The 25,472-nt window shown below is 48.3% G+C and overlaps 2 protein-coding genes across 4 annotated transcripts; both read right to left on the reverse strand.

Annotated features, from left to right (window-relative positions):
* Positions 1 to 841: 841 nt before the first annotated feature.
* LOC125738364 (peptidyl-prolyl cis-trans isomerase FKBP4-like) lies at positions 842 to 7,817 on the reverse strand. Of its 3 annotated transcripts, XM_049007243.1 has the most exons (11): positions 7,122 to 7,817; positions 6,371 to 6,989; positions 5,012 to 5,156; positions 4,712 to 4,854; positions 4,507 to 4,627; positions 4,189 to 4,345; positions 3,553 to 3,643; positions 3,134 to 3,217; positions 2,623 to 2,808; positions 2,292 to 2,531; positions 842 to 1,918 (listed from the first exon to the last, which is right to left on the reverse strand). In XM_049007243.1, exons 2-11 carry the CDS (start codon positions 6,464 to 6,466, stop codon positions 1,835 to 1,837), a joined length of 1,347 nt encoding a protein of 448 aa, XP_048863200.1. In that variant the 5' UTR covers positions 6,467 to 6,989; positions 7,122 to 7,817; the 3' UTR covers positions 842 to 1,834. The 3 variants fall into 3 exon arrangements, with proteins under 3 accessions (XP_048863200.1, XP_048863199.1, XP_048863201.1); XM_049007242.1 differs by having other exon boundaries at positions 6,371 to 7,817; XM_049007244.1 differs by having other exon boundaries at positions 842 to 1,912; positions 6,371 to 7,785.
* Positions 7,818 to 8,765: 948 nt separating this feature from the next.
* On the reverse strand, positions 8,766 to 24,503 carry wash1 (WAS protein family homolog 1). The gene is made up of 11 exons (XM_049007239.1): positions 24,322 to 24,503; positions 19,907 to 20,047; positions 17,443 to 17,554; positions 17,199 to 17,345; positions 12,987 to 13,123; positions 12,744 to 12,879; positions 11,976 to 12,183; positions 11,503 to 11,682; positions 11,240 to 11,398; positions 11,084 to 11,152; positions 8,766 to 10,291 (listed from the first exon to the last, which is right to left on the reverse strand). Exons 1-11 carry the CDS (start codon positions 24,327 to 24,329, stop codon positions 10,146 to 10,148), a joined length of 1,443 nt encoding a protein of 480 aa, XP_048863196.1. The 5' UTR covers positions 24,330 to 24,503; the 3' UTR covers positions 8,766 to 10,145.
* Between the last annotated feature and the right edge of the window lie 969 nt (positions 24,504 to 25,472).

Raw genomic sequence — 25,472 nt, forward strand, 5'->3', positions numbered from 1 at the left:
CGAAAAGGTGCTAGAGCAGGATGGGTAAATCATGCTGCTTTTCCACTGCCGCCCCCCCGAGTCATTCCCGTCCGCCTGTCTGAACCAAGCTGGCTGCATCACCACCATCTGATTGGTCAAAACACATGCGTCGATACGCATGGATTATCTGAAGGAACGTACGGGATATTCTGTGCATTATTCGTTATTAGTAGCATCGCACATCATGATGCATTAATGCTTTCCCGCTAACTCGAAATGTGAAAATCTCCAACCTCCTACTTAAAAGAGCCACTATAGAACAGCTGAATGGAATGCTAATCCTGCTAGCGCTTGCTGCTTGGGGACAGCGTGTGGCTCAATAGGCCAAGCCTCTGTGCCTGTGAGCAGGAGGTCGCTGGTTTGAGCCCGGCCTCAGCACGTTGGTGGATCTGCGACCAAGGCCCTAAACCGCCAGCTCCCTGGACAGCCCAGCAAGTAGCTGCTGAGCTTTCACTCGCCTACCGAGGGCAAGACAGGAGGCAAAAAAGAGAGAATTTCCTCACAAACTTCAGTTTTCCATCCCTCTCCAAACTCAACAGCACCTGCACCGAGCCCATCTGTCTGCAGTGGACTTACCTGGACTGTCTGCAGTGACTAATCTCATTGCCGTAGGTTCCCATGTGACAATGAATAAGCACCGTCAATTATATTCCAGGGTTTTTTTTTTCCAATTAAACGATCACCTCGATGTAGTGTCACGATGGTGTGTCAACACTCTGTGACGATTTCCCCCCCCCCCCCTTATTTCTCTACATTCTGCTTCTTTAAACGCTGCCTTTTTAAGCAGAGTATGAACAACAACAGAGGCGATGCTGGAAGATGGGGAGAGGAAATTTATTGCCTTCAGCAGATCTGTGCAGGCCTCACTCATAGCACAGTGAGACCCGGAGGAAGCAGGTCATAGAGATGTGGGCTGCAGCCAAGGCCACAGAGGATGTTCAGTAACTCGACAATCCGGCCCCTCGTTCCGGCGGCGCCGTTTACAGCCGAGGCAGCAGCCCTGGCCATTAGCTGCCATGTCTTTCCATGCCAAGGGCGCAGGGACACTGGTTTGCACCTTCAAATCGGCTGCAGATCCCAGCTTAAATATTCACCATACAAATGAGTTTACAAATAGCTTACACGCGAAATACACCGAAAAGAAGAACGTAAAAATCATCCAGAAAACCAGAAAACACACATGCTACAGGTTCTCTTGCATATTACAGAAAAACAACCCACTGCTACTACATCACAGTCACCTGCTGTCACGAGGTCTGACCCTCATGTCCGTAGCACCAAAACCGTCTTTTCTTTGGTCTCTCGCTCGCCAAGCACGCGAGGTGCTGTGTGCTGCTCCCAGGGACTGCGTCTCATCTTCTGCTCGGCTGGTGCCTCACGTGGAGCAGAAAGGCAAGGGTTTGGGTGGAGGTCACCGGTCCTCACATTCTCAGCGAGGACGAGCAAACCCGAAGGAATAGCCCTTGAGTCGGCGTCGGGATTGTCGTCGGTCAGGTGACCGGAACGAGACCGTCAGCCAATCAGATGATGCCTCAGGACAAGAGGATTTCTTCCCGCCAGCAGAGAACAATGGAATCTATAAACATGTCAGCAAGCCCAGCGAAGGCAATGGAGGTTGTAAGAATGATTAGGCTGAGGCTACAGCTATGTTCAGCAGTACGGAAAATATTAAGACTCCAGCACAAAGCACGGCTTTTATCCGTTAGCTGCAGAAAGCATGAACAGCGAACAGCTCGAGACACACAGACATGCTGTACAGTTAAAAAAAATAAAAAATAAAAATCACACAGGAACTGGACAAAAGGAGAGGGTCTCATGTGGCCATTTGGTCCTGCTTCCCATACTCCTCGAAGTCCAGTGCGCTGTTCTTCCCATTCTTGCACGACTCCCTCTGTAACTTACAGAACATCATAAACAAGATTAATGGATGGATGGACTCCGAGGCCAGTTTCACTTGCTCTTACAGCAATAACAGTAACTGCTATAAAAACAAAACATACCTGCCACCTTGTGGTGAAGAGCAGTCCCTACAAGCTACTAATACAATTAACCAAAAGATATTTTTCCCCCCATTTCCTGCTGAAAGCAGTTTAAAAAAACACCTTTTTGATTAGCTTAAGTACCATGAAACTGTTTAGAAGTTTTCACAATTTTCAAACTAATAAAAATTGATAAATCATTTTCCGTCCCGAATTTGGAGCCCAGATTTCTGTGGGCCAGGAGACGGCCAGTCCTGGGGGCGGGACTCCTTGGCGTCACTGCCCACTCACCTTGGCGTCCCTCTCAGCGAACTTGCGGAACATGTTGGCGTAGAGACGCTTGTCCTTCTCGTTCTGCTCGCGAATTTGCCGCTGACATATCAGCGCCTGCGTCCTGGCAGCCTTGTTGGCTGGGTACAGCCGCAGAACCCTCCGGAAGTCATCCCGGGCTCGCTCATACTCCTTCATGGCGAAGAGGGCCTCTCCACGCCGGAACAGGGCCTTCTCATTGGTGTCGTCCAGCTCCAGAGCCTGTAAGAGAGATAGGGGGGCGCACTCTCTTAAGCAACCAAATGCCAGACAGTTTGCGTCATACCAATTCCTAACAGCAGAGGGCACACACCTTGTTGCAGTTGTCCAGCGCCCTGCCTACATCGTGCATCTTCAGGTAGCACATGGCTAGGTTGAGGTGGGCAGCTAGCTGCAGGGCCTGCACCTTCCGCTCGTCCTCCCCCCTCAGGCCAGACTCGCGGGACAGCCAGGCGACGATCCGCTTGTACTGGCCCACCGCCAGCTTGTACTTCCCCTCCTGAAAGAGCAGCGATGGCCTGTCATTTATCAGTCATCTAAAAGGTTTTTTTTAGTTTAATGCTAAATGATTGCAAATCAGGACACAAAAATATAAATGAATAAAAAATGGCCACATCAAATACCCACACAGGCACGCTCACACACACACAAAGACAGAGCCACAGAGACAAGCACAGAGAGACACAGACACACACATACACAGACAAAAGCACAGAGACAAGCACAGAGAGACAGAGACACACACACACACACACAGAGACACAGACACACACAGACAAACCCATGCGGCTGCGTTTACATGAAAGGGAACCATACACACTAACTTTAAAGTACTGAGTCCCTTTCCCCTTCGCGATCCCACTCTCCACCACTTTCTCTGTTGTATCCATTTCCCAGGATTCTTTGGCCTGAAATAAAGCGAAGTGATTTTAAAAACACTGGGGCGCTGACAGCCGCCAGGCCCCCTCCCCACACAGGCCGCTCTCTGGCTGCTTTTTCCGCAGGAACTCCCAGCCTCGCCGTTTTACTGCGCCGATCAGTAAATTAAGTGGAAGAGAGACGATAAAAACGAGTACGACATGAACACAGCGGGGACCTAAAAACTGTATTAGCGGATCGCAGCTGAACGCAAGCAGACCGAAGGAAAAGATTTAACTGCCAAAGAACACATGTTTATTAAACGGGGCCATTTTATAGATGAGGTGCGTGAATCGGTGCCACACTGTGTCTCTGCCTCACCCACCTTCTCAAAGGACGTCAACTTAATCCTGTACTGAAGCTTGGCTCCACCCGGGATATTAAACTGGGAATTCCCTGCATTTCCAAATCCGTACCTGTAGGGGGCAGTGCAAGCAAGGGATTATCTGCACTCCAGACTACACTACACAATCAGCAGTAAAGACGCTATATAAAACACTGCAGCACGAGGTAAGGGCACTAAACCATAGAACATTTAATTAATTACAGTGCAAACTGCACTGCATAACTGCGTCCGTGAAACAGAGGGTAACAACAATTTATAGCAAAGCATAGCGCAATTATCCCAAAGAGCTAGAGCTGAAATTACTGTATAGTTTAGCATAAACAGGTTTAAAAAGTAATTGAAATCCGGCTTGTTAAAATATGCTGGCGTTATATGGCAAACATCACATTAACTCAGGGTGCTTAATGAATACACTAAAAGCTGTCTGTGATTAAGCAGCACTCAGACAGACATACATTAATCACGCAGTGTAACTGCACAACTGTCAGAAAAGAATAATAAAAAAAAGAAAACATAAATAACTGGTAATTTTGGAGCGAGACATCCAGTGGGCTTTCTAGGCCGTAATGGACAGAGCCCAGAGCCCCGACCCCCGACCCCCAAACCCGCACTGACTTCGGCGTGAGGGTGAAGAGCGACTCCTCTCCCTCCTCCATGGCCATTATCGCTTTCTCCACGCCCACAGGGAGGCCCAGACGTTCTCCATCTCCCACCTCAAAGCTCAGCTCCCTCTGATCAAACACGGTGGCCCCCAGCGAACCCTCCAGAGTCACTGTGGGGGACAGACAGCAGCCTCCTGTTAATCAAGAGCGCCCCCCCCAGCTGGACCAGTTCACCTCCACCCCCTTCCTGCATGAAAACGTTCTCAAACACTAAGGTGGTGAAAAGCAAACGGCTTCAGGGCGGGGAGGCCCCCTCAGAGTGCCCCCTCACCTCGCACGGGGGAGCCCTCGCTGGGTTTGGCATGTCCCCCCCCTCTGGTGATGGTTCGCTTAACGACGCCCCCGTCTTCGTCCTCCGTGACGTCCTCGCCATGGAAATCGAACAGCTCCATCTGTGGGCACATGCAATTATGGGATGGGCTGTCACGCGTTAACCGCAGTGAAACAGGGACTCCAGTGGAGGTGCCCACGGTTACCTGGAAGATCAGTGTGGCGCAGGGCGGGATGCTTGGCGGGCTGCCGGCCTGCCCGTATGCATACTCAGGCCTGCAGATGAGTTGGCACACCTCTCCTGCTTTCATGCTGGCCACGCCCAGATCCCAGGCCTTGATCACCTGACCTGCAAATTAAAAATCCTCTCTCACCATACACTCTGATCTTGTTCCACCTCCTCCCCCCCCACGTCTGTGAAAGATAACATTTCCACAGCCCCTGGACCCAATTCCTGTCCAGGCAGCGCCCCGTGCGCAGGTCCATGCGTGGGGAGCCCGGCGTACCTTTGCCGAGTTCAAAGGAAAACTTCTCCTCTCGATCGCGGCTCGAGTCGAACTTGGTGCCGTCCAACAAGGTGCCTACGTAGTGCAGGTAGACTTTGTCGCCCGTCATTGGAAGCTCTGCCCCATGACCCTGCTTCTTCACCAGCTGGGGAGGGCAAATTTTAACAGTAAGCACATTTTAAGCACAATTACTTGAAAGGAAATCCGAAGGTCCAACCTGCTAATGACAATAAAAATGAAACTCCCAGGAAGTAAGAAGAATGAAGAAGCTTAACTTAAGGAATCCATGAAATCCTGAATTGCAGGAATTGGTTAAAACGGTGAAAAGGCCCTATTTGTTGATCAGAAGAGATTAAATTTTCACTTAATAACAGATTAAGACAAAACAAACTCAAATGAGTGTGAAAAATGGCTGAATTATATTTGTAAAATAGCTGATCGGGGTTAGGGTCGCAAACTTTAATATCAATGGTAAACCAGTAGTTCGTATTTTTTTACAAAACGCATTATCTGCAAAGCTGGTAATTTGGGTTGAATGAGCGACATGCTTCGTGCGCTTTTGGGTGGCAGAGGAAGCGCAGCCGAGCTCGCAGACCTGCGAAGATGCACAACGCTAGTCCTTAACATGCAACCAGCGCTTGTCCAAATGTTCTCAGCATCGGGAGAAAGACTAGTATGAAATGAAAGTGAAAATGTGGGATGATATGAAAACATACTATTAAAGATATATAACATAATGTTGAGTGCGTTCAGGCTGATAATTGTGCACGATATTTTAACAAAGCGACTTAGATTAATGTGCTGAAATTGAGCCCGTCCTGCACAAACGGAGCCGGATGCGCTTTGTGAAGCGTGCTGGACCCGTGTCTGGGTGGGACTCGGGTAGGTTTGGGTATCAGCTGAGAGGGAACAAGAAAACAATTCAGGATATCGTGCGATCAAACATGCAGGGCTCGAAACCCAAGAAAAGCCCGCCGCCCTGGGCAGCACTGAGCGCGGCGCTCCTGACGTTACAAGCGGGCGTGATCTCAGCCCGCGTCTCGATTTTGCTTTGGCTGCTGGACCGACGGGGACCAGCCGCAGTCAGACTGAAGCTCATGTGGGAAGAGTTCATAGCGACAGGTAAGGACAGAGCGATGCACAATAGAAGCCTGAAATTATCATGCGAAAACCCCAATAATCTGTGCTGTCGCACGCACATGCAAGCTGTAAACAACTACATGCACTACTAAGACTATAACAAAAACTATACTACTACTACTAATAACGGACATTTCTTCTGGCGCTGGTTATACGGGAACCACGTATCATCCAACAGCACGTACTACTGCCAATGCAATAAAATAGTGAGAGAGATACCTTAAGCACCCCTCCATCTTTCTTTAGAGTGATATCTTCTCCCTCCATCTGGAAGGTGCGCCTTGCGTCGCCGTCGGTCACTTTTTCCGCAGTCATGCCGGAGATGTGTCTCCCCGGGTCGGTGGGATCAAACGCCGCCGTGCGCAAACCTGCGGGGGCACTATGCGCTGGCTTTTTGGAGAAGCACGCCCAGAAAAAGCAGATCACCGCTACCAGCAGCACTACTTGGTGTTAAGTGGGTGAGCATGCAGCAGCTTCATCTGCAAACATCCATCTGCTGCGGCGAAGTTTGTCAGCAGTCACGCAGACTGAGCTGCGCAGCCACGGCTAGAACTTTCCTTTGGATAGCCTCGGTGGGCGCGCAGCCGGAGCCCTTGTAGGCGGATTTTGCCGATACTTAAATCTCTTTCTTTTTTCCTTCGCAAGAGGAAGGGCAGGGAACTTTCCAGAGAAGCGGCAAAGTGCGCCTCGTTTTAAGCAGGAGCCTGCAGCAAAAAAAGGCAACGAGATCGCCGCCAAGCGACCGATCGCGGCCACTGACCGGACGGCCGCACCGCGCCGCCGCCTCGCTGTCTGTCCGCTGCAATAACGCAATTGTTTCCACGGCAGGAACACAATTCTGGGGGGAGATTGCAAAAAAAAAGTAAAGAAACAGTCTAAGAACTACTGTAAAAACCCATAAAGGCAACATTTATTCATTTCTTTTATTAATATAGCTGGAATTGAAGCATTAAGCGCACAAGCTGCGTACCCGTTATATACGCCAGCTTATCGTGGTATATTATCGATGTTGATGTTGCACGGGGGTTAGTAAGGTGTTACATTTTTAACTTGCCGAAACAGAAATGACGCTTCGGGTGTTGCGGCACTTCTGACAGATAACCGTGATTTCCATGCAGACGAAAGGCGCTTCCCGATGGCATGGAGCCAGGAAACAGCAGAGCCCAGAAAAGCCTGGCTTAGTAATATTGCACTTATATATTTTCTCCCAAAACACTTCACCCTAACTAATAGGTAAACAGGTAGTACGATAAAGAGCACAGAGCGATCGCATTCGGCGATGCTGGCGCCGCCACCCCCCGCTAACCTCGCGTGCAGGTAACTCCCCGTCCGGCCCACCGGGAAAATGCCCGGTATGCCAGATGACCAGTCCAACCCTGTTGCCTGCACACGACGTTACGCAACAAACAAACCATTTGGATTGTTACTCTTTATACCACGTTGCTATATAATTTGGTGACTATTAAACTGTGAAACTAGATCTAAAATCTTTGAACCAGCTGGTGCACTTCAACCGGTTTCTGCAGTGGCGGATTCTGGCCAGGTTAATATGGGTAATAGCCCAGGGTGCATCGACAGCTGAAAGCACCGCCTATCCTCCACTCTCGACAACTTTTACTGACAGCTTTGTGGGGTGGAGGGGTGAAGGTTGCTTAGGGCGCCACCCCGTCAGCACAGACGTTCAGCTTTGTTGGGTGCGCTATTACGCGTCAATTTTTCAGTGTATGGCTGAGATTGGCTCTGACACTCTGCTCCATCGCATCTCACCCTTGTCCCCGTTTTCCTTACTCTCCTGCGCGCAATATGTCACGTGTATTAATTCATCTCACTTCACCTCTGTGTGTCACTGTTCCTCCTATTTACTTAAGTTTTTTTGTAGTAATTTTTCTTTGTGAGACCTTAAAATGATGCTTTAAATGGCTGCATTTTGCCGGCTGAGGGTCTGTATTTCGTCTTACAGCACTGCGTCTGCCCAAGTCCTTTTTCTGTCATGGTTTTCATTAAGATAACTGAAACATGAGTGCCTCCCTTTCTTCTCTCTGACCTCCTTCGCTGGTGGGCCTCATCCTAATCTCCATGCTGGTCTTGCTTTCTCCGCTGTCCTAACCTTGGTCCCCTTTACAGTAACCTTTCCAACGAGACCTTCCTGAAGTAGATGGTAGAAGCCGAGCTCCACATTAACAGCAGGTAACCCTGAATTAGAAGATACGAACATCCCCTGAACAGAAATTTCCTGGATACAATTGTGGAAATCACATTATTGCCTAAGATACTTAATGCTCTGTGACACACAACATGAGCTTGGAAACAGTTGGATAATTCTTAATAATATATTGCCGTATGAATTTCAGTCAATCATTACCATTTAAAAATAATGAATATGTAACTGCTGTGAAAAGCGACCGAGGAGTCACGAATGTTGGATGGCCGCCGAGGAATTCCAGGCCTCTGGAGCAGGTACATCACTGACCAGCTCTGACTGCTGTAGCCCAATGGGGGCAGCAAGGCATCATGGGAAGGCCACAGAAACACTGCATCACTGACGCCATAATAGTCCCACCCACTACACTGATTACTCCCATGCCCACTGTGTAAAATAAGCAAACAAGCTGTATCTGTTTACTCTGAGTTTATTTCTCATTATCTCTGAGTATCCAGCAAATGATAGTGAGGGTCAGCTTGGACAGAAAGGCCTATGAGGAGCGTAAGATGGAGAGCTGCGATAGGCGCTCCATTAGTTATGGCTTGGCAGTCACTGGGCGGGTTAATCCAGTGCACGGTGCACCCAGCCACCACCAGAGCCATATTTTTACACATCTCTTCAACTTCTGCTTCAGGACTCGGGCTCCTTTTGAGCTATTTGTCAGAATCCTTGTGTGACAGGTGGCTCTCTCACTGAATAAGTTACTCCCCGTTGGTTTCAGGGGGTTCCCCCAACTCTGCTGACGTGTGACTTCCGGGGGAGCAGAGCCTGCCATTTGGTGTTCCGGTGGGACGCCGCGTCTGCGACCTTCAGCGTGTGGGTTCCCAGGGGCAGCATGTGCGCTCTCATGCACCCGAACGCTCAAACGCTGCACCCCCACCCCCTAACTCTGACTTTCCCACATGCTCAGCTGTGCTTTGACGATCGTTTATCAGTGTGTCCTACATAACTGCAGTGACTATCACGGCCTGGCACGCCGCGTGCCTCGCACATAGATAAGTGACCTGTCCGTCTGGGAGCTCACGCTCGCTCATGGTGTCTCTGAAGTGCTGTTTCCTCATGTGTTTCTGCCAAGAATCATTAAGTCCACTGCTCTATGGGCAAGCAAGGCCACAAATAGACAGAATCATTCTGCTGCCACTCTAGAACCTTCCTCCTTGACCAAATCGCATTTCTAACCATGTGCTAATCCTGCCACGACTAGCTAATATTTCCACTTTGGGTGCAACAGTGGTGTGGTGCACCGGGTGGCGCTGTTCACTCTCTGCAGTTGGCACCATTCACTCTGACTGGCCACTCTGTTCCACACCGCCTGGCCCGCAGACTGGGACCAGGCAAAGTAAACTTTAATGGTGAAACGTTGCTAAAAAAACGATCTGGTTTTACAGGCCTATAAAGCGATTTTGTTACCCTGTTTGTACATAAAATGTTATGGTCGAGTGGAAAAGATGTGTCATAGTAAAATGTTAGTGGGTAAAAGGCTGCTTACTCACGACGGAGAGATTCCTTCCTGACACGCTGTCGCAGGGGTGCAAAGACGACCAGTCAGCTTCAGAACATTTCAACATTTTCTCAAGCAGTTAAAATGATGCAATTCAAACAGCATGGACCCAGCTTACAATGGAGACACACAGTGTTCAGTAAAAGTCATTAAGAGTTTCTTGGTCATTTCATTATTAATCTGCCTGGACACTATATTTGTCTGTCAATGAGAACAATCTGCTCCCGCATCAGAGCGCGTAGTGTTGATGGCTGTCCATGCCGGTCCGTCGGGAGACAAGGCCTCCACGGTCACGCCTCCCAGTCATCCTCATCATCTGCAGGCGGCTGCTGGGGTGCTGGGAGAGGAGGGATGACGTCCGAGATGCGGGCGAAGGCGCTGCCCGAGCTGGCAGCAGCGTCTACTCCATCTCCGGCGGGGCCTTTGCCGGAGATACCTGATGGGCAGCAGACAGGGCTGTTAGTGCTGGGCCCGGAGCCGAAGCCTTCGCACTCCATTTTAAATGCGATGGGTGTCGCCATAGCGACAGACCTTTTACCTAAGGGGGAATTCCACTGAAAGGTGACCGCTTCATTTAATCACACTTCAAGCTGTTTAACATAATAGGAGCTGTTTACCGCAGTGGGAACGAGCACCAAACCACCCCATTGATTTTTGCTGAGCAACTGGTTTCCTGTCCCAGGGTTAGGATCAGCTCTGGCCCCTTAGCGGCGTTCCCGGGCGGCCCCTTAGCGGCGTTCCCGGGCGGCCCCTTAGCGGCGTTCCCGGGCGGCCCCTTAGCGGCGTTCCCGGGCGGCCCCTTAGCGGCGTTCCCGGGCGGCCCCTTAGCGGCGTTCCCGGGCGGCCATGCTAAGCCCAGAGCCTCTCGCACACCAGAGGAGCAGACCAAAACACTGGCAATATGGCGAGTACATGGTTTTACGCCACAGACTTCCATGAAATTTAGAACTGAAATGTGGGTGGAGTTAGAGACACGAACATCACATCTGGAATGTCAAACCCCTCGAAAAGACTGAAATTCTGACAAGATTCCCCCTCTCAAGTTGCAACAAACCTAGTTACAGCACCGAGGCATTCCACATCACCCTTCTGTTCTCATAATCAGCAGTCATCCATACATGGAACGGATGAGCTGCTCCACGTGGATACGGCTGTAGGCGAGGCCCAGGCTTGTGGGCCCTGCGAGCGGAGGGAAATCGACCCAGGAGCCCTTCCGAGGGGTGCTCACCTTTCCTCCGCATGGCCAGCTTGTTGAACAGGTCGGACATAAAGTCTCCTCCGCTGGTGGTGGCTCCCACTGAAGTGGGGAGAGGAGGGCAGTGAGAACAGAAGGTCCGTGAGCGGCACCATGTGCTGGCAGCCACGGCCCTCTAGAGTTGCTCACCTTGCTCCTTTTCCTTTTGCTTCTTCTTCTCCATCTTGCGCTCCTTGACGTTGCGCAGCTTGGCCTTGCCAATACCGCCTGCCTTGCGGATGGACTCCAGCAGACTTGCCCGACCGTCCGAGGGCTGCACCACCTCTGAGGGCGCCCCCTTCAGCACTCCTGTGGCGGGACAGCCAGGCAGACCAAAGACACTCAGCTGAAGGTCACGTTCCTAAGACCCACACAGAGGACGTGGCTCCAAGGAGCCTGGAAGGCGCTCGTACCCGTGGGCTGGGACCCAACGTCTGCATCACTGGCGACGTTTGGTGTGTCGGTTGGAGGGGGCGGAGGCGGCGGAGGGGCAGGCGGAGCACCGGGAGGCGGGGGGGAGCTAACCAGGGCCTCGGGAGGCGGCGGTGGGGGCGGAGGCGGCGGGGGCGGCATTTCGGCTCTTGACTGCAACCCTAAAATAAAGAGTAGAAAGGGCTTGAGAGGAGCCAGCTCAGTGGGAGATTACAGAAGGAGTCTGCAGAAAAGACATCATCTTCAAAGTCTGGCAGGGCGCAGTGAGAACAGACACGGCGAGATCCCACCGCTGGCGGCTCTGAAAGGTGGTGTCCCCCATGCCCGCGGAGATCTGGCTCAGAGTCCTCTTAGCATGACAGGCTGCCCCTGCGCTCTAATTAGCTTTTAATGAGCCGCGTCGAGCCAGCGAGTTTGGCGCTAACCGCCAGCTGCGGAGGACCGCCAAGCTCACCCTGCCCTTCTGTCTCCTCCGGCCTGCCGCTGAAGGACGGCAGCTCCGGCATAGTGGCGCTGGAGGGTACGGAGGGTGCGAATCCCGGGCCCAGGTCAGCGCTGTACATGAGGTCGTCGGCGATGCCCGGCAAATCAGGCAGGTAGGAGGGCACGTCGATCTCGGGAACCTGGCCCAGGTCCGGCACATAGAAGTAGCTCTCTGCTGTCTGGGGAAGGTGAGACGAGTAGTGAGAAGAGTAAGTGCGGCCTGCAGAGCCTAGACAGTGTCAGCCATCTTTACAAGAACCGAGCAGCGTGGAGATCTGGACTCTGGCATCGTCCAGCCACGCAGCCCCTGCTGGTTTTCCAGCACTGTCCGAACTGTACGCAATCGGCAGTGAAATCAGACCCACGCGGATCATTTTCACGTTCAACCCCAAGGGCACATCTCAATCTGACGCCATCTCAATACGTCAGACAGACAAAGCCACAAGCATGCTGATTCAAGTCATCCGTACTCTGGGAAAGGAAGACGCAGGTCATCTGCACTTTGTTCTGAGCTGATTTCAAAGTGCTGCAAGCATCACCTCAAGAATCACCTTAAGAATAAGCTTTGGAATAAACAATATTTCAACAGTATTTCGGAAGTCTTTATCCAATTTGGCGAGATCGGGTGGAAAATGAATGTGCCTTTATTCAGACTTTCATTTTTTTGGGAGGAAGCTGGGTGTGAGTCACACACTGGACCAGGGGAGAAGCTGCTCTTTCCACACTGGTACTGCCTTACATGCTTCTCCAGTTGTTCCCTCTTGGTGATGGACAGGGGGGCATCAAAGGGCTTCTCCTCCTTCTCCGTCTCCAGGGTGGTGTGTGTCTTGGTCACCGCACCCGCCAGAGGGTCCAGGAACACGTACTTCTTATAGCTGCCGGGAAGTGCAGGCAGATGGTCACTGAGACTTCACTCTCAGGCCATCGGCGCCGACGGAGACAAGCAGACGTGGAGTGGGAGTACGCGTGCGAGCAAACTCACAGGTTCTCGGTGGTGTTGAAGAGCAGGAGAGAGCTGACAGAGTTGACGTTCCTGGGCAGGCTCCCTAGGCCTTCCTCGGCATCATCCTCCAGAGACTTCTTGGTGTTGACGCACACGGGGAGGTACATTAACTTCTCCTGCGGGAGACAGTATGAGCCAAGCAGAAAGGAGCAAAGATCAGGTGTCAGTCAATCAGACTCGAGAAATGATAGATGTAGCAGAACGATTTGAGGTCAGTGCATCTCTGGATGACATGGGGGAGGAAACACCTACAACCTCCAACCTAACAGCGCACAAAGCAAGTAGAAATGACCAAGCGGCCAAGCTGGTGGTCTCTCTTTCCTCTGTGGGTGTACCTAGCAATCCTTAGCACTACACTCCCCAGTTGACATCATTTTGACAAATGGCAGTGACACTTCTTGCTGATTAACAGTGTAATTGCTTCGTTCCACAGACCGATCTTCGAGTACCTTCATGCACCTGCCGGCGAGCTCAGGACATCAGCTAGTTAGTTAGAACATTGCACCCTGATCAGTAGGTTACCTGTTTGAATGCCAGCCCTTATGCTCAAATCGCTCGAGAGACTGCTTTTTGAACTGCACGTAACTGAATGATATCCCATACGTATGTAAAATATAAACTTCAAGGCCTGGTTGTAGTACTGACAGCAGCAGAACCGTGATCAGGAGAGATACTCAAACACTGACGGCACCCACCATGATCGCAGCCTCACGAAGCTGGATGTGGGGGCCCAACCCAAACTGAGGGCCAGCGGCACTTTCAGGATCGGGGGGGGAATGACTCATGCTGGGCTCTCGGGGCCCGATATCATGCCGACACATAAAATACGTTAGCAGGAATCCAGCAGGCAGTTATAAAATGTACTACGAAAATGGAGCCGGCTGGCAATGAATTAAGCAAAGCAAACATCTGCACCTGGACCCACAGTGCGCACACACAGGCAGGCCTCAAAAATGACAAACACAAATTAAATCACTGGGGAAAGTAAGCGCATAACATTACCCAGAAAAAAAATCATTATGCAGCACAAATAAATGAAGATGCTGAAGTCAACCGATTAATCTCGCTCCCGGAAAAGATGACTTCACAGCAGTTTTTCTGAAGGGGGCTAAGGAACAGTGTGTGTGTTTCGGCCATGGGTCTGTAGTGTAAGAGAGAAGTTTTCCAGAAACCACCACATATGAACAAGCTTGTTTCGCGGGATGTTTGCTGATCGCTCCTCAGCCCAGGACGCGGATGCACACTGGCCAAAAGCCTGACCATCAGCTGGGCCGTTCTCTGTACACTCAGGTAGCCTGGGATCCTCCTTCAGCAACACTCTAGGAGACCAGCGCTGAGCCGACACATGGAGAATGGCTGTCTTTTAATGCCAACATGCTGGAGATGCATTGTTTTCAGGCAGTGGCTGGGTTATATCTAATTTTCATTAGATGTGCCCAGAAAAACATAAATACCAGCAGAAGATGCAAGAACCTGAGTTTAGCCAGACATGCAGGGTTTTCCTGAGCAGAGATTCTGAAGAGTGTTTACCAGCATGCAGGGAGGGTGAGCAGCGGATATCACTGTGCTGCTAGCTGAAGAAAGCAGGCATGCAATCACAGCTTCAGTTTCAAAACACACGGCATAGTCACGTGTCACTGGCTGCTCAGAAACAAAACTGCAGAACATTTGTTCTCTGACATCTGACAGTTACCGGCTGAGGCCCATATGGATGCTCTACATCAAAGCTGAAGGAGAGATGTTCCAATTACGTTTGGCAGATACCACGCGCTTGGTAAACTACCCCAAACTGTGGCATGAGAATGGCCAGTCGTCTCCCCCACGCACAACGAGAACGGGGCTGCATCTCGACACACGCTGTGTGTCCCACCGTTCAGAAGTGCGGTTTCTCTATGCCATCTGCTGCCGGTTATCAAGCTGCAGTCGGTAATGATTATAGGCCTTTCATATTAAGTGAGAAGAAAGGGCCCCAAAAGGTCTGAGAGCAGGATGTCTGTGTTTTACAACAAAAGTTCCATTAATTACTGCAGAAAAGCTGTGATGATGTTCAGAGACAAGGACCCCTGAGACACTGCTGACTGCATGCAGTCAGACGAAGGAAAAAGACCCAAAGAACATATATAATTTTTGTGCTATTTATTCTGAGTTGTTATAGTGTTACTCTGCAGTATTTAATGTTCTTGTTGTCCTTATTTTCTGGTGCTGCTTGTCATTTCAATTCTTTAAATGTACCATTAACTGACAGTCTATGAGAGAATTATGCAGACATCTCGATATACTGACTACATGACAAACTGAAGTGATGCAGATACGAGTTCTGCAGTAAATACGATGAGTGCAGCCACAAAAACCCATAAGCAATGCAACATCTCTCACATCCCGCCGGCCAGAGCGCGACTGCGGGGACCCAGAGCAACCGGGCGAATTTCGGTGCAAGATTGCAGCAGCCTCATCTGATTTGCCTCTGTAATCAGTCATATTTTGAACGCCAGTGGCAGGAATTTACTCATAAATGTTTGCATGTCTTTTGAAAAAGCTTCGGTCTCTTTACCGGATGTCTACGTGACCATTTATATGCAGTAACTACAGGTCAGGGCATTCACCAACGGAGACGCACAGTGGGGCATCCCTGTGCTGCAAGCAGCAGAAATCCTGTGTTCCCACCGCGGGCTGGTCCAGCTCCAAAGGTATATCAGGCTTGTCACGCTGTCGGGAACGGGAAACAGCCCCGTAACAGGTACTCGTCAAAGGGCCACGCGCACTTATCGCACCTGCCCTTGGTTTCCCTGGCAACAAGGAGGCTCTGGAGCCATCACTGTTCTTGGTGTTGGGTGCCGCACAAAGCTGCTCCTCAGGCGCTCGCCACTGAACCAGGGCTCATTTAGTAATGTCCTATTTTATTATGATTTCGGCTCCTGACAGAGGATGGCCAGAATGCCCGGGAAAATGATCACATTGTACAGCAAGGCACTGGCACAAAACTCTGCTTAAGCGATATATATGCTCAGCATGATCATACTGGAACAATAACAAATGGGGCACTGTACGCAGTTATTTGGAGGGGATTGCAACACTACGACTGATAATGGTACATCAGAATGTAACACTGACAATCTCCAATAGGTGGCAGCAGAACAACAACAGCCCGACATACTTTGGTGAATAGGGGTACACAAGCTGCCCCACGCTTAATTGCGATAGCGTACTTAAATATGGGTACGCTATTGTGGCCGGGGCTGCAATGCTAAAGTTGCCCTTTAAGGAACATTCTGTATACTCCAGCCATAAAGCTGAGCCCACTCTAGGGCAGTGGTGGGCTATTAACATGTCATTAAACATTTAGCCCTCCCTGCGAAGACACCTCAGAACAAAGAGGCAGCCGGCTGGCAGCCAACATGTACCAGGGCACCATCTCTCCCAAAGGACACTCTGCATGCTTCACTAAATAAATCATAAGGGCAACATTTATAAACAGAAACAATTTGCCCTTAATCCACTCCTGAGGGCACTGATGCAGGAAGTAATCAAACAAGGCATTTCGAGTGCAGGACAGCTGATGGGCTGCATGGTGAGAGACAGGACTGGAGGCATAAAGGGAAGGATGAATAAACGACAGCTTCAAACAGCCAACATCCTCGAAACGGGCAGGACTAATGAGACTTCATTACAAGGAACACCTGGTTTCGACCTATGTGTCCATAAATAGTTTTCTGTCACAAGAAACAAAATGATAAAAGAAACAACAAAAATTCAAGAATATCAGTTAACATATCAGTATCAGCCAATGTCTGTTATAAATCAAGGCATCGGTCTGATGTGTCAATCTTGGTTGTTATTGCCGGCTGTTTCTTCAGCTGATATTCACAGAGCTGAAATAATGGAGATGATTGCACTGGACCATCAGCCATTTTCTGTAATGGAGGAAGAGTGATTCTGTCGGCTCAGTCAGCACTTAGAAGCGGTCTAAAAGCACTAGCCCGCGAGGTGGTTTCATACAGCCTGTGACATGTTTATGATTCATTATTAAAGTGTTTCACCACCAGCAGAATTGTCTCAGAGGTTAGCCAATTATCGCTATCAGTAATATTTGACAAAAATAGATAATGATTGGTTAAAATTTACACATTAGCACACCACTAGGAAATGAGTGACTCCTGGGACTGGACAGTCGGACCTCCTGTGCCTGGTTACCTGCAGAGCCTTCTCGTCCAGGGGGCGGTGCTTGCTCTGGACCTTGTAGCGGGGGCGCTTCTGGGACGCAGGGTCGGTGGCACCCACAAAGATGGAGGAATATTCCTGCAGCTTCTCTGGGGCCGGGTACTTAGCACTGGAAAACACCTGCATCGATGGCACAGTCATGCTTCCAGTTACAGGAGGGCCGGCCTTCCTGCTTCGTTAGCATGTAGGGACAGCAAGGCGACACCTGGCCCCTCACCTTGGTTGCCTTCTTACTGCCTTTGATCTTGTCCACGCGAGCCTGGGCCAACTTGATACGCTCTGTGACGGCTTGTAGGTGGCACCGGTTCTGCTCCACGCTTTGGGACACCCTTAAGGATTGGATCAGAAGTCAGATTACCTGCTGAACACTGAGAGAAGGTGAAAGTGAGGCGATTACAGCCACCGTTGTGTTTGTCTTCACACTTCAGAATTAAATGGGAAACCCAAAGGGGCTGACTGGTTTAGGCTCAGTATCCCGCCAAAACACGCATTACGGTGTATTGATGGTATGTTTCACACGCAGCGCACGTCGCTCCGTTCATATTAATTTCTCACTCATCCCCGTTTTCTCCTCATGAACTGTGCTGGTCTACAAGCCTTAAAGCGGAACCCTGTGATCATCTGCCTGTCCCCATGGTGCCTTTGAGACACCCCGGATTCCCCCAGAAAACTCCTGAATTAAGGCTCTGGACCTCAGCCCTGGATGCGGGCAAAGCCTCAGCACCTACTTAGGAGCCCTCAGTTTACAGAATGCTCTGTCCATAATCACAGAGCTCCGTCCACCTGGGCATTTCTCTGCATTCCCCGTTCCTCTCCTTCCGCTGCCTGTGTGAGGAGTACTGCACTTTGAAGCTGCTGTCACTCTCCGGCTGGCTGCCACCTGCCTTAATGACAATGACAGTTCTAAACATCTTAACTCTCCTGTTTTGTCACCCCCCCCCCATTCTTCTCTCTAACAGGTGCAATTTCTCGGCTTGTCGTCATGGAAACCAAACAGGTGGCTTATAAAGCTTGGTCGCACATTCAGATGGGCACAGTCTCCCTGCTTCTGATTCACTCGAGCCTTTATCGATCCTTCTATGCGAGCAGGGGTGGCGTGGATCAGCGCATGAAGAGGGAAACGCTATGGGATGCCTCAAAGGCACCCATCCACCTGGACCTTCAGAACCAGATGCAGAGTACAGAGTGATTTTGAATTTTTCCTGGCATTAGCTTAGCACACATTCATTCCCATAAAAATGTTATCCCACTATCTGGAATAACTTAGGAATAACTTAACGGAATGAGAGGAACAGTGGACACCATAAGGAACAACTGGGTAACTAACCGCATTCATGTCAAGCCAGCCCAAAACACACTCTTGTATGAACAGACCACACATTATTTCTGGGGGCTTCCTAATGAACATCTAGCACACCCTCTAATCATACTCTCCCCCAAGCACAGGAAAAGGCAGGCATCCTGCTGTTTCCCCTGTATTCCCCTGTGTCCGAGAGCATTATACATTTATTATATCAGGGACTGACAATGACTCAAAGGCGGCTCCATTCTGCTTCCGCGATGCCAGATGTTGCCGTCGGAACGGGTGACGCGCAGCCCAGGACTTCTCCAAGTAAGTCATTAACAGGGCAGCCCTTCTGCTGTCGAACGGCTCGTTGCGAACGCAGCGGGAAATGAGATCCACATTTCATTAGATGTTGAATCTACTCTCAGAATCTACCCACAAAAGGCTTCCAGATACTAGAAAACTCAGCAGGCAGACATTCGGAACGTCTTATTAACGGTCTAAGACAAGCACACGAATATCGACATTACAACAAATACAGGGATTTCCTGAAACAAAATTAAGAACCAAACTTGATCTGCCCTTTGGCTTTCTATGAAGGACTTTTTATGCCTAGTCGGATTTTAAAACTATTAATCAGCTAATCAGTTAACAAGGCAAAAACCGCACATTAAAGTGGAAGAAATCCCTTTTGACAGAAGTCTAATTTGTTTTCAATCCTAGATGAATCACTTCGTGTTTAGGTTAAATTATTCCACTCTTATACCAAATGTTCAATGGATCTGGCCCCCATTTACCACAGTGACCCCTTTTTAAAATGGTACAGTCCTACAGAAGAGGCCTGCTTGCTGGTTGGGGAGACCCCTTTAGGGTCTGCAGTGCAGAAAGACATGGACAAGGGTTGAAAAAAACCCTCAATAGAACTGATTGGACTGCCAAGTGAACCTGGAAACTACCTCCCATGTGGACAGTAACTAGCCCCGGAAGATCATTTACATCTAGATCCAAAAATGTCATGCTATATTATCCAAAATTCATTCATCCAAACATCTGTTTTGTATTGTATGCTTCCCAGTTATGAAGACCACAAGGTAGGATTGATTAAAAGTTTTCATAATTTCCTCAAAGATCTCTGGCAGTGAATGAGATGGGGAAATGATAAGTCACTCTGTTATGAAAGAAGAAGGTAACAGGATCACTGTTACTTTCACATGCAAGACGGCCCAGCCTGTGAGCATGGAGGGTCAGGGTTACAGGTTCCCCTATGGATGTCTGGACGGCCCAGCCTGTAATGACGGAGGGTCAGGGTTACAGGTTCCCCCATGGATGTCTGGACGGCCCAGCCTGTAATGACGGAGGGTCAGGGTTACAGGTTCCCCTACGACTATCAGCATACCTGCTGAAGATATCAGTTGAGATTTTCTCCAGGTACTGCAAGGCGTCGGCGATCTGGTGAATGGCCTCCTCACGCCGCAGGTCAGGCTGGATGAGGGGCACAGAGTACACCTGGCCCTCCAGGTAATGCTTCTGGGTCATCCTAGGGGCGTCGGACACATCAGTAATGCACACACAACCAGGTACTGAGGCAGGGTAACAACATGACCATGATCAGCAACTGTAAAACTTCATAATTAAGCTTTATAAATGGAATTTCTGCTACAACGCTTCTATTCTATGCATGTCATTATGTTAATCGCACCTTTCTGTTAATGGCTGGGTTAACTGGTCTCCCACAAGAAATTCATCAGTTGCCAAGATGCTTTTACCAAGCATTTCAGTTCATTTACATGGCTTGTGGTCAATTCTGAATTCACTGGACATTTGCTGTTCTGAATCCTGTCCACCAATTAAAAGCAGCTCATTTTGTGGGTTAGTCATGCTGAAGAGCACAGTGAGCTAAGGAGGCGCTGACAGCAGGGACACAACACCGAAACAAAGAGATTCCACTCATGGTGTCTGGGCCCCAGGGAGACTGACAACAGTACAAATGCTAGCCGCTAGAAAACAAGAAGGTCCAGCCGTCTGCTGCAGTAGTTCCCTGGGCATGCTGGTATCTACGCTGGACAATGTTCACTATTAGCTTTTAACCCGATTTGCTTAAGCTACATATTACAGCCGTGGGATTCAGCATAGTGTTGGAATCATAGGCAATTACCTTCACCTGGCTAAAACACGAAATTAAATGGAGCAGTCACTAACAGATTGTATATTTTTAAATGGTTTCTGTGTATTTTTCAAAATATTTTGAACAAGTTTTTGATCACAAGGTGTAAAAATGTTCAGTTTGCGTTTATGAAAATGCAAGCTCCTCCTATATTGGTTTGCTGTTCTACAAAGACATTTATGAGACATACATATTAACTCCCTGTACAAGATGAAATCTGAGGTGCTGTCAGGGTTTCTGGTCTCATCAGTTTCTTAATACATCCATCAACCCAATCCTGAATGGACCCAACACATTGAAAGGGCAACGGCAGTGGGTAACGAGGGAGTTTGCATCAAAGATAAGGAGAGAAAAAGACCACAGAAATGCCATGTTAAAACGTATAAAATGCAAAAAGTCTCCTCTTGCAAACATTTGGCTTGAAAATTCTTCAAAATCACAATGGGGAGAAAGAAAACGTGCATCACGATTAAACCGGACTTCATGAACTGTCCACCTAAAATGGATCTAAGTACAAACACTTTCAAACACACCTGCATCCCTGTGAATCAGAATAGCAAAGTTACTATAAAAGCCCGAGTCCGCCATCTGGAGGAGAAAAAAAAACACACACATTTATCTCAGAAGAAGCGGAGGCTGCAGCGGCTGTCTGCTCTGTCCAGGGTTTTCACATTTACAGTCGTCATTTACAGTTATGGTCGCCTACATCGGAACATGAGAGGATAACGGTCTTGTAAACGTTAACCAGAATTCAAACAAAGAGGGGCAGTAAAACGTATCTTTCATCTAATCAGCTGTGATACAGGCATGTCTATCTTTCAAGCTACAAGTCCTAAGCAAATACTGGCATCGCATGAACAACTGAATAACTCACACCGAGGCAATGAAGGCAGTACCAGTGTTTGCTTAGGACAGGACGCCAGTGTTTTACTGCTATCAAAATGTATTACTATTTTTTATATATACACACACACACACACACCTCCTGTGCAGGACCATATTTAGGAATATATATATATATATATATATATATATATATATATATATATATATATTTTTTTTCCTTCCTAAATATCGTCCTGCACAGGAGGTGATGCTGTCTGACTCGATAAAAATGAAAGTCAGAATTTCAACTTAGCAAATCAGAATTCTGAGATAAGTGTTTTTCTTCTGTTGTTTTTCTGGAAACGGGCTTCAATAAGTTACTCTGTACAGGAACTATTAACAGACGTGTGCAGCTTTCCCATCCACGCACTCATTTCAGGACACAAGAGCAAAACCACAACAAATGAGGGGGGGGGGGGGGACATAACAATTAGAAGCAATAATCAGCTCCAAGTTTTTGAAAATGTTTCTCTTCCATTTGGTAAACTGTTCTGTAAAATAAACACACATTTATTATATTATTATTACTACAAAAATCCCTGAAGGACTTGCTAAATAATTTTGGGTAGAAAAAATTAATTAGATCACAAAACTGCTTGATGGAGATGGCGGGGCCACTGTATTACTGAGCAGTACCTCCAATGCATGGTGATTCACTGCACAACAAAAAGAGCAAAGCGCACTACTGTAATATGAAAGACCGTACGCACATTTGCCAGGCAAATAAATTCCAATGAAGCCAAACACTGCAGTGTGTTCTGCCGCATATCAGAACCCAAGTACAGCTACTACACGCAGCTTGTCGGCTAAAGGCTGGCATTATATAATGATCACCTTGTCTAATGTAAGAGAAAGAACTGCTTGTGCACTCCAGCTGTGAGACCAGCCAGGCCTTGGCATGGTGTGAAAACCTGGCCGGTGGGTTTGTGGCAAGGCTGCAGTACCGTGCCGTTAATCACACAACGGCCCCTTGCTTTGCTAAGCAAATGTTGCTTAATCCACCTCAGCACAAGAACCGAGTCCCACTGCATGAATTATTCATTGTTGTCATTTAATTACACATCCAACAACATCAGAGGGCTGTGATGGTGACTGGCATTGCATGGGGGAGCGATGGCATTCACAAATAAATAACAGAGCATGGCTCGGTGCCTGTCCCAGAACTCGCTGTATAGGTAGGCTGCACATTCCACGGCTGGCTTCCGATGCTACACCTGTCATAAAGGCCCCGTGGAATGCCTTGGTGATTACGAGGATAAGCGTAGGCTAATTTGTCAAGTCACAGTGTGTTTATCACTAAATCACCCCCAGGCATTAAGATAACAGACTACACTACACATTTGGGTCTTTTGTTACCATGATCTCCGCCAGTCCCAATACTAACAACTTAAAAAGCACCATCTCGTGGAGAGCAAAACGGAAAAGTCGAAAATAGAATTTTCCCACAGGGATGAGTAAAGTGTCACTGTCTTATTATACTGATTAGGTAATGTTATTGCCAAATAAAAGTAAACCATTCTACACTTCAGCAAATATCATGAACAAATAAGAGGGCAAGAGGAACAAATACAGTCCATCCATATAATCACTTAGATAACGATCTTTCGCCCTGTGTGGGACACTTAAGTTATTCAGTTACCTTCTACAGCCATGTAGCCATATTAATTCCTTCTGAGGATAAACAAATTATCCATTCATCTATGCAGTAGAAAGCATGGCTGACATTCACCCCGAGGAAGCAGATGGCAGAGAACAAAATGCATGGCAAGGATGGGAGTTTTTAATCATGGATTAATCAAAGGCTGAAATCAGAGCAGGGTCACAGAAGATGGAGGGTCTGCAGCCTACCCCAAGTAGTATGGGCACAAGGCAGCGGAACACCCTGGATGGGATTCCAACCCACTTCAGGCTGCGTATTCGATCACACAAACTGTTCCACACAATTCAAAGGCCAGTTGACCTAACCACAGGTTTTTAGAGTATGGGAGGAAACCAGAGTACTCAAGTCCACGTAAACACAGAGGGAATAAGCAAACTTCACACACTGAACACCGGCCGTAAATCGAACCCACGACCCTTCTGGTGATTGGCCACTATACAAGACCAGTGAAAAATTAATTATGAACTATAAGTTTTAGTCCTCTGTCACTCTGGGTAAGACTATTTGTCCAGTAACCACCGCTCATATTCTGTACTTGCTTTGATTACCACCTGTTGTTAAGCGGAATACATAGTTCCCTTTACGCAACGCGCGAAATACCAACGCCAGTGTTTGGTCACGTGACTTTCCTGAGGGTCCCGGTCACATGACACCCCCCCAGAAAAGCCCACGATATTGAGTCGCGCTAGTCAGTCGTTTATACCTATTTCTCGCAAAACAAGGTAGCGAAATCACAGTTTTCCGGGCCGCAGCTATTATAAGACACCGCTTAACCCGCTGATGTTGCCGGAAATGTCCAATGCAAAAAACAGATAGACACCGAAAGTAAACGAAATTTATGTGTTTTTTGTTATTGAACACCTTACTGATAGCAACACATCATACCACATGGCACTTGAACACCAAAATAACTATTTTGAGCTAATAATATTGGTATGTCTTTTTTTACGCCCGCGGGAGTACTTGCTAAAAAAATCACCCCAGCACCGGTCCTTCCCGGCCTCGTCACTTTCAACTAGTATCCGACAGGCCTCGACCTCCGTAGCCTGTACAGTTAATTGGCAAAAACAGAATCCATATAACACACGGAATACCTGCTTACCTGCCCATTTAACGAGTCCCTACCAGACAGCCGGACATTAACAGCAGCTCCTCTCGCAGTCCGGGCGCGTTCGCAGTACTTCCGCCTACGTCACGGCGCGTGGCCGTCATCTCAGTGCGTGCGGAAGAGCTGCGCGTGTTGACAACGCGCAGTTGCGCCGATCTGCCAGCAGAACTTTACAGCGTGAGGAGGTTCGCTGTTCAGTGGTCCTCTGTTGGTTATTTATCACAAAAAGTACTGAATGTATTAAAATCTCATTTTAAGCCGAGCGCAAACGTGTTGTTCACTTACTGTTATATCTTTATTTTGTTGCTGACAGCACTTCAATTTTGTATTTTGCAAATTATTTAGTAGATGCGTACATTTTTGAGAAAATGGAATATGTGGAATTAAAGCACACCGCCCCAGGTTTTGTGTGTAAATTTGTTACTAACTGAAATTTTGCCATTGTCTACCTCTGAAACTCGGCTTCATTGCATGGAATATTTTAGGGCAACACTTAACGTTTTGCATCACATACATAATAAACATAATAAAATTCTGAGAAAATGTTTATCTAACCAAATGAATACAATGAGGAAGAAAGGCACTCAACCTAGGCGCGTGTTCATTAATTTTCTGCCCTTTTAATGTAATTGTTGTTTAATTGAATAACATGATGTTACTTTAGAAAACTGCCCAAAATCTCCTGGCTTTACCATGTGTCATCATGATACGATGCCATATCACAACCACCTGTGGTGACCGTCATTGGTGAAAATAGTTTGTTTTCATTTGTGTGAGGAAGAATGAGTCAGATTTGTTTAGGGACCATGGTGGAGTTTCACTGAAGTTTACGTTAAGAGAACATGACTGTGGTCATCACAATCTTTTGGAGTTTACAGGCAATTTGGATGCAGACGGAGAAAATCCGTGGTTATTTTTTGCTGCAGTTAATGGCGCACCACCGTGGAGCTTACGGATCTTCAGAATGTTGCTACTCAAGCTCCTGCTAAATATTTTTCATATGCCTGTTGGTCCATATGTTTAATCTCCCAGAAATCATAGCAATCTGATCCACGTCTAAAAGATCTGACAGATGTGTTATTTTCTGCCTGACTTAATCTAAGACTGCGGGCTGATGAATTGTAATTCAAATAATTCAAATTATC

Source organism: Brienomyrus brachyistius, chromosome 3 (assembly GCF_023856365.1).
Source record: "Brienomyrus brachyistius isolate T26 chromosome 3, BBRACH_0.4, whole genome shotgun sequence".
Taxonomy (NCBI): Eukaryota; Metazoa; Chordata; class Actinopteri; order Osteoglossiformes; family Mormyridae; genus Brienomyrus; species Brienomyrus brachyistius.

Bases quoted from the DNA above. Each gene is read 5' to 3' on its own strand.
- LOC125738364 (XM_049007243.1), bottom strand. From the start codon at position 6,466: ATGACTGCGGAAAAAGTGACCGACGGCGACGCAAGGCGCACCTTCCAG. The intron at 4,855-5,011 runs GTACGCCGGGCT...TTTAATTTGCAG, and splicing joins TTCCTTTGAACTCGGCAAAG to GTCAGGTGATCAAGGCCTGG. The intron at 4,346-4,506 runs GTGAGGGGGCAC...TGTCCCCCACAG, and splicing joins CGAGGGCTCCCCCGTGCGAG to TGACTCTGGAGGGTTCGCTG.
- wash1 (XM_049007239.1), bottom strand. The intron at 11,153-11,239 runs GTGAGCAACTCT...TCCCCACTTCAG, and splicing joins GCAAAAGGAAAAGGAGCAAG to TGGGAGCCACCACCAGCGGA. The intron at 10,292-11,083 runs GTGAGCACCCCT...GCTGCCCATCAG, and splicing joins GCTGGCCATGCGGAGGAAAG to GTATCTCCGGCAAAGGCCCC.